At 50.7% G+C, this 8,780-nt stretch overlaps 1 protein-coding gene across 1 annotated transcript; it reads right to left on the bottom strand.

Moving 5' to 3' along the window:
* Positions 1 to 3,028: 3,028 nt before the first annotated feature.
* Positions 3,029 to 6,847, bottom strand: IRS4 (insulin receptor substrate 4; the record flags this gene model as incomplete). The annotated part of the gene is made up of 1 exon (XM_057717587.1): positions 3,029 to 6,847. A coding segment is annotated over one exon (3,819 nt), but the record flags the coding sequence as incomplete, so codon positions are not given.
* Between the last annotated feature and the right edge of the window lie 1,933 nt (positions 6,848 to 8,780).

Below are 8,780 nucleotides of genomic sequence, written 5' to 3'. Positions count from 1 at the left end.
TCATTTCACTTGTTACAAACAGATCCCAACTATAAAGATCCCAACTCTGAACAAGCATGTAAACCATTTTAAGTGAAAATAATGACCAACTGAAAAGTGGCATTTGGGAATACAGAACTTTAACTTAGCTTTGTGTTTCTAAAGGTAATAATAATAACAACAGTAACACAATGGTAACAGTTATAAAATAATTCATGTATAACATTTACTATGTGCCAGGCACTGTTCTAAGCATTTGCCACAAATTAAAATTACTCTGGGAGATACCTAGCTCCTAATGAATACTGTGCCTTTGTTCCTTTGTCAAAGCATATTTGTTATTTTCTAAGATGATCTCTTTTTTTTAATGTTACATAAGAAGGTAAAGAGAGATCAGAAATGGGTGAAAATTATTCTATAGCTTTATAGTCACAAAATGATCAGAATTAGCCAGCTTGTTCTTAACCCTTCACAGACAACATTCTACCATATCGATTTACATTAAGATGCTAGCAAAAGTAATTTCCTGCAATGAGTGCTTTGTATATATCCTTCCTTTTATATGTCTCAGCAAATTATGTGCCTTAATCAGTCTCAGGACCAATCATTTTGGCAAGAAACTAAATCATCTGTTGACACTGTTGAAACTTCAATGTTTGCTAATCCAATGACAACATTAAAATATCTCACATTTGTAAAGTGCTTTAAAGGTCCAAAGTGCTTCCGCATTCACTCTCGTTTCAACCTAACCACCTGCCTCCCTGTGAGATACAGCCTCCTTGCTGTAGTTACTCAATAAAGTCAGGAATTTATTCAATGAACAACACATTTAGAGAACATTAAACCTCCAGAATAGCTACAAAGTCATTTGAAGTTATTCAAAAATCAGTAACTTAGGCTAAAATAATGTTAATTATTTTAGAATCTAGATAATATTTGGGAAGACAGGGTGTATTTAAGGAACAAGACGTTTTCACTAATTTTCATCGTTGCTTAAACAAAGAGTAGTGGAAAGTACAGACAAACCTCTATGAAAACTTGTCCTTTCCAAAGTACCACAGGGACACGGATAGCTAAGGAATACCCACATCAACATCATAAATGGTGTCTTCAGCAGTTCGGCTCAAGCAATAGCTTAAAATCAATTTCCAGGTGTACTTTACAGAATAAAATAGATCTGTTCTGGAAAAGCTGGTTATGAGTTAAATTCTTGGAAATAGAACTGTATATTTTAAATGCATGGTTCTGGTAGTAGTGGTGATTTTGTGTGTGTGCCTGCACGTGTGTGTGTGTGTGTGTGTGTGTGTGTGTGTGTGTGTGTGTGTGTGTGTGTTGGGGGGAGCTCACAATTTAAAGGAGATCTGAATTGAATCCTGTGGCAAGCCAAAGCATCTTTTTTTTGTGTGTGTCGTTTTAATGATCTCTCTTTAATGTGTCCGTGCTGCAAACGTGAGTTTTTGTATGGCAAGTTTTCTAAAGCAGGGGGAGAAAGGGGAGGGGGCCTACACCTGCATTAAATAGGGAGCTTGTTAGGTGACTGTTGTGATCAGTCCCCGACTTGTTCTGCCTGATCAAGCACAGTGGGCAGAGATCCAGTCACAAAAGCATTCCACAAAGCAAGCAAAGCAAAAATCTTCACTAAACTGACTACTGGAATGAATACTGCTGGGGTCCATCCCTTCTCTTCCCTGGAAAAGAAGCACATTCTGGTAAAGAGGGAAGGCAGTTGAGACTATGGAGACATCATCTTCCAAATTCACTTCTTGAGAATGTCTCCCGACACACTTATAACAACACAGCACGATGTACACAGCAGATTTCCTTGAAGTCTTATTTCCAAGTCTGACAGATCCTATTCTTTCTTGTTTCTTCCCTTGGAAAAGTAACCCTTTTAAAAAAACTTCCACTGTTCCAGGGTAGGCTGCCCCTGGGGTCAGGTCTTCCTCCAGCCTTATTATCTTGCTTTACTGAATTGCCCAGAAGACGCATCAATTAGATGTTTTAAATGTTTTTTAAACCTTTCAAATAATATTCATACCCATTATCGTGTTGTCACCATACCCTCTTTGGGGGGAGTTACATCAAGAAAATGAGGCACAGCAGAGGTGACTTGCCTGTCACTATTAGTGACATAGAAAAGGGATGCTCAAGGTTTCTGGCAATTTATCCTGTGTAAAAAACAAAACAAATCAACACAAAAACACATTCCGGAGCCAAATACCCTCTTCTTTCAATCATCTGTTGTTCTGGATTATTTACCTTTTGTTCCCTCCAGACATTCACGCTAACAATTGAGATTTAACCTTCTTGGTAAATCACAGCAAACCAGCATAACAATGACTGCTTTTTTAAAAAGTAACTTTCAGAAAGAGGATGTCATCAACGCCCAAAGGTTAACAGTTGATTATTACTGCTCAATATTCGGTGCTCTTAATTCCCTGCAATTGAATACGATCATTTGTAGAAAAGCAACTTTTACTTGTTGATTTGAAAATGAGTTGATGGAGGCGCAAATAGAGACACAGATGTAGAGAACAAACATATGGACACCAAGTGGGGAAAGCCGGGAGGGTTGGGGGGGGGATGAATTGGGAGATTGGGATACCAAATTGTACACTCTAAATATATGCAGTTTATTGTATGTTAACTGTATCTCAATAAAAGTTCTAAATGAAAAGTGAATAGAAAAGAAAATGAGTTGATGGGGTTCAATTTACGACGTCCTGTTTGCATAAGTCACTAAGCATTAGAGAAGGATATCTGAACGCATCCTCAGGCTACATATCCTGAAGTTTGAACTCCTAAAAAGTAGAACCAATGTTTAAATGATAACCGGTTCTTTCCAGGTAAAGAAACATATCATTAGATTAAAACTTAAGTGTTTGCCACGATCACAAGGTATTGCGTGATCAAAACTGAATTCTACTTTCCATTCTAAATAAGCACCAGTGAATGAAATATTAACTCACACTTTCCTAACACTGTAGACAGAGTAGAGCATCGATTCATTAAGCAATAGCCACTAACTTCAAGGAAATGAATTCTAAAATCACCAACCTCTTTGGGGAGAGTCGAACTTCTCGTTGTCAGGTCTGGCAAAGTCCATTCTCACGTACGTGTCGTCGTCGTCAGAATCTTCTTGCTCCGGGGGTCTCGGCACCCGGCCGCGGCCAGGTGATGGAGGGGGAGCGGCGGCGGCAGCGGCAGCCCCGCCGGCCCCGTTGTCACCTCCGGCAAGGTCTGCCGATGGGTTTGGGGCTCTGTGGTTCGCGCCAGCCGCAGCGTCTTGGGCCCCCCTTACCGCTTCGGCACCAGCGGCATCAGCAACAGGTTGGAACCAGCGGACGGAGGCGGAGTCAAACCCAGCGGCGGCCTCGAGACCCGCGGCGGCTGCGCCGTTGCCCGGAGCCGCGACCAGGGCGGAGGCGGCGGCTAAAGCCCGGCCCACGGCTAAGGTTGGCGCGGCGGCCGCGGCTAAGGAGGCGGAGAGGTCTCTCTCGAGGCTGTCGGTCGGGAAAGCCGAGACAGCGGCTCTGGCGGCTGCAAAGAAACTTTGCGAACGGCTCTGGGGGCGTCTTCTCTCGAGCTCTTCTTCCAGCAGCAGCCTCGCTACAGGGGGTGGTTCAGAGCAGCGGCTGGGGGAGAGAGAGATGTCCATACAGCACTCAGAAAATGGATCCACCACGTAGATGCGACCTGTTTCCGCATCGTAGCGAATGGCACTGTCAGCAAAAGGCACGGCTGGTGTCATTGCTGCGTTGAAAATCACTTCAATGTAGTCACCTTCTTCCTCGTTAGCACTGTTACCTGTAGCACTGGGAGGAAGAGGCGGACATGGCCACCTAGCACCGTCCAGAGAGAAGGGGTTGGCACCTGGAATAGCTCTTAAAAGATCTGAGAGGTCGTTTGCTGGATTTGGAAATGGCACTCCGAACTCAACATTCACATAATTCGAAAAGGCGAACTGTCTGGGGTCGGCAATTATGCCCCACAAACCTGGCAGTCTTTGAATACAGGGAGCTGGCATATTGCTGCCTCTTTTAGGGAAGTCAATGTTGACGTAGTCATTAACGCTGTCGGCTTCTTTCTGCCCACGTGTGGGCTTTTGTGGTTTTGGCTTGATTTTATTTCCTTTCGTAATAAAAGAAAGTCGATTAGGTCTCTTAGCCTTGTTCTTGGGGGGCCCATCACCTGCATGCTTGGAAGATGATCCCCCATCTCTAGGCTTTGAGAACAACCCCTCAACTGAAGGCTTTGAAGTTACATCTTTGGGGCCTCTGTTAAATGAGGCTTCTTCGTCTAGGCCCTTCCCTAGGAATTTTCCAGGTAACATTGGTACATACTCACTGTGGTCACTCTGTCCCAATGGAGAGCTCCGAAAAGGATTTGGCAGAGAGAAGTAGGAACTCCAGCTTTTGGAGGAAGAACCTCCCTGAGGATTTCTGGGGTTCTTTGGAATTGCACCAGCTCCAGGAGCCATAAACATGTAGTCACTGTCACTGTCATTGTCTTTTGAGTCATCCTCTTTATTAGCATCAGGTGCTTTTGGAGGACTTGGCGCAGGTGGTGTGCTCACTCTGGGAAACATCATCATGTACCCTCTTGAATCTTCAAAAGGTGATCGAGAGTGGCGCTTTTTTGACACAGAGACATTTTGAGGTGCCATTGGCATATAATCACTGGAGCTGGCGAGAGGGGCAGCCACCCCTGGCCTCATTGGCACATATGGGTCATCCTCATCTTCATCAAAAGCTCTGGCTCTGTGGGGACCCCGAGCTGCACCTTCTGGGGTCTCTGTTTCTTTAACTTCTTTGGCTTCTCTGCCTTCTTTTGTGGCTCCTCTGTCAGCACAGAAATAAAGTCGGAACCTTCCCCCAGACTTCCCTTTTCTAGCAGCTGCTGCAGCTGGCGGGGTTGGAGGTGGAGGTGGTGGTGGTGGTACTTGCTGTTGCTTGCTGTGAGTTAATTTGCCAAAGTAGGATCTTTTCTTCAGAGATTTCCCACGATCACCATTGCCTTCGGAGCCTTTCCCACTTCCTGAGCCTTTGCCCCCACCAGAGTTCTTGCCCCCGCCTGAGCCACGGCCATCTCCGGGTCCCTGACCACGGCCTGAGCCGTGCCCACCTCCAGCTCCCTGGCCACTGCCTGAACCATGACCACCTGCAGTGCCCTGGCCATCTCCTGAGCACTGGTTTCCTCCTGCACCCTGGGCCCCGGAGCCCTGGCCACTTGAGCCCTGGCTGCCACTTGAGCCCTGGCCACCTCCAGAGCCATGCCCCCTGCCCGAGCACTGGCTTCCTCCTGAGCTCTGGCTACTGGAGCCTTGGCCACTTGAACCCTGTCCACCTCCTGAGCCCCGGCCATTTCCTGAGCCCCAATTGTTCATGGGCATATAGTCGCCTCCTCCATTTCCTTCCTGATCCTCTTTGCCCTGAGGATTGCCTTCTTCCCCAGAGTTGCCAGAGCCGGAACCAGATGCTTCAGGAGACAGGCAAGCTCCCTCCTTGGGGGCTTCTGCAGGGTGCACGGGGCTGGCTGCTATGCGGCGAAAAAAGCTGGCTGGCACTGAAATCGCTCTCCTGGATCTGCGCGCTCTGGGCAGGTGCAGTCTTCCTCGCCTGGAGAGGGGCACAGGCTCACTGGGTGTTATGTAGCGCCTGGCTAGGAGCATCTCGTCTTCCCCGTCACCGATGGCCCTGAGGTGGCAAAACTGCTCAAAGCGGGACCTTCTGAGCCAGCCGCCGGGCTCGAGCGGCAGCATGTCCAGGTGCCTCCTAGCGGACAGCAGGGTTAACAGGTGGGCGCCGATGCTGATGCTGTAGCTGCGGCAGCGGGCTCTGTATTCGTCTGCACATAAGGCTCTCATCTTCTCCAAAAACAGCTCGTGCATGTTTTGGGCCACCACACAGTCATCGACCTGCATCCAGAGTTCCCCCGGACCGATGACGGTGGACCTGCCAACTTCCAAGAAGAAATACTGCTCCGAGTGCCCGCAGCGACGGATGCTCAGGAGCTGGACGACCACGCTGGCCACTTCGGTGTTTAGCCTCACAAACACAACCTCCTCGTCGGTAAGACACAGCCGGAACACGCCGCTCAGCTCTTTTCTGTGCCCCAGCCCCCTGGGTTTGACTATTACCTGCCACACATCTTTGTAGAAGGGTGGCTCCGCCGCCGCTGCAGCCGCCAGCGCGGCCGGCTCTCCATCCGGCTGCGCGCCGGGCGTGCCGCAGCGGCGGCGCTTGCTCTCGAGGATGAGGCGGCTGAGCAGCAAGTACCAGCTCTCTTGCTCCGACTCGTTCTCGGCCACCATCGCGAAGTACTCGTCCTGGGTGAAAAGAGCGATGAGGTGTCGGTACCTTGCGTCGGCTCGCTGGCTCACCGAGAAGCACTGGTACAGGGTGATCACGCGCCGCGGTGGGATGAGCGCGGGGACCGCGGCGCCAGAGGCGGCCGCCGCTGCTGCAGCCGCCGCGGCGCGGACACTGTGCCGGAACTTCCTGGCATTTTCGTAGTATTCCAGCCGAGCTGGGGCGTCGGCGGTCTCGAGTTTGAGCACGAAGTAGCGCCTGTGCCCATGCTTCTGCTTCCGCAGGTAGCCGCGTTTGCAGACTTCGTCCCCGACGGGGAGGTCCTCCTCATCGGACTCGGAGTCTGACCGGGAGCCAGTGGCCGTGGAGAGCCACATGGCTCCCGGACAAGACGACCCGGTCCCAATGAGTGCGGTCGGGGTTCCCGAGGAAAGAAGTGGGGTGGTCGCCACCGTAGCAAGAGCTGCCGCTGTTGCCGCTGCTGTAGCTCGCAGTCTCCTCGTCGCTTGGTCGCGAGCGAAGGAGCAACTCGCCTGGTGATGCACGATGGTTTTAAGGTGAGCGAGGGGGAGGGGGGGCTCGGGGAAGGGAGGGATGGGGGAAGAGAGGGATGGGGGAAGAGGCCGTCTACCCGCCCCAGCCCCCTCCCGCCTCGGCCCGCGCCCCCGCCCACTTCACTCCAAGCGCGCGGCAGCGGGCAAAACAACACGTGACCGTTGCCTCACGCGGCGGCCGCTGCGGCTCCTGCTACCAGCGCAGTGGAGGGGCGCGAGTCGCCGCCAGCAGAGGTGTGCGAGGGAGGGGGCGGCGGGCCCGAGAGGCGGGGCCGCCTCCGATCCCGCCTAGACGCTCTCGGAGAACCTCCAGGCCTCTGGGCCTCGGGAGGACCGACGGGAGGAGGCGGGGCTCTCCGGCAACGTGGGTCCTACCGAGGAGTCCACGGAGGCACGGGCGTAGAGAGGGGCGAGAGAAGTTCGAGAGGCGCGGAGGAGACAGCGGCCCGCGACGGGGGCCGGATGGGGGCGCCACTGCCAGGCCTCGGATTGGCTGGAGGGGGCGAGAGGGGGCGGAAGCAGGAGCAGCGCCACGGTCTCAGGCGGCGCCAGGGGGAACTGGCACAGTCCCGGGATGGTTTGTTTGTTTATTTGGGAAGCCGGAGCCAGGTGAAACTGTTGCAAGGTTCTCATTGGATGGGACGGGAGCCAATGGGAGTGTCTGGCAGGGAGGCGGCCTCGAATTAATTAGTTTGGGGGGCAGAGGGGAGTTGAGGGGCGAGGAGGCGTGGCTTGGGTCGCGGAGTGGGCTGCGCTGTCTGGTTGTCGCGCGTTCGGTGGTAAACAACCCTCTGCGAGGAGCTGTTAATGAGAGTCATAAACTCGTGCAAATCCCCAAACCACGGTGACCCGGCGACCGAGCCGGGGCGCCCTCTCTTTTTCTTCCCGTCCCTCACATAAATTCTCTTTTTCTGTCACAGTCTGGTCCACTAGTTCCCGCCGCGCACGGTGAGCCGAGTGTCTCGGGAGAAAGTGTGGGCACCCCCCTGGAAACGTGTTAAGGACCAGAGCCCTAAGACCTGCCGCCCACCGCGCTGCAGGCACTCGCGAGCCCGCTCCAGCCCTGACAAAAGCCCGCGAGGTTGAGGCACACAAATAACAGCGACGTTTTCAAAATGAACCTCATCTTTCATCAGGGCGCGTTTTTAGCCCACGAGATGCAGGTTGGCTAAAGATGGTGTTTCTGGCTATTTGATTAATGCTAATTATGAAAGCGCAAATTTGGCGGCCTGCAAAGTATACAGCCATGTTGAAAAAAAAAATCGGACTCGATTCTTACTCAAATACACCAGTGTTGAGCTGTCGTGATAGTTTCCCGTGGGAGATGCTTTGAAAGGCGCCTTTAAGAGAATTTCAAAATAATATTGTTTCCCTTTCCTTGATCGAGACCGAAAAACTTTAGAAAAAGAAAAGCTCATACCTAGAACAAAGGATCATACTGAACACATATCCTTGAATATATTTCACATCCCTCGCGTCAAGAAAAGAAGATTTTTGCTGAATCTCAGTCTACAATTTGACACCACAAAAATAAGAACTACTGCCTCCTCTGTTTCTGGAAAAACTGCTGGAGTGTAAGTGCAACCTCCTGAAGTGTTTCTCAATTTCTCCCTCCCTCTCTCTCTCTCTCTCCCCTACTAGGATTTCAGCTTCCTAACTGTGAGATGGGTCGATGTTACATTACAATGTCAAAGGAGTGACCACAATTGCAAAGAGGGATTTTGCTGGGAGAGGGTGGGACGTGGTATTTCTAAAAGAATGGAATGTCAGTTCACCTTTGCCCTTGGGTAGATGCTGCAAAGCGTATTATTTATAAAATCTAACAGTAAACCAGGCAATGTATACACCATAAAAATACCTCCCACCCCTGCTCTCTTAAGAATTTGTTCTCTGTTAGAAACAGAATAAATACATTTGGATGAATGGCTCCTTTTTG

Source organism: Hippopotamus amphibius, chromosome X (genome assembly GCF_030028045.1).
Source record: "Hippopotamus amphibius kiboko isolate mHipAmp2 chromosome X, mHipAmp2.hap2, whole genome shotgun sequence".
Classification (NCBI taxonomy): domain Eukaryota; kingdom Metazoa; phylum Chordata; class Mammalia; order Artiodactyla; family Hippopotamidae; genus Hippopotamus; species Hippopotamus amphibius.
The sequence above is the reverse complement of the archived record's forward strand: the minus strand, read 5'-3'. Positions and strand labels throughout refer to the sequence as shown.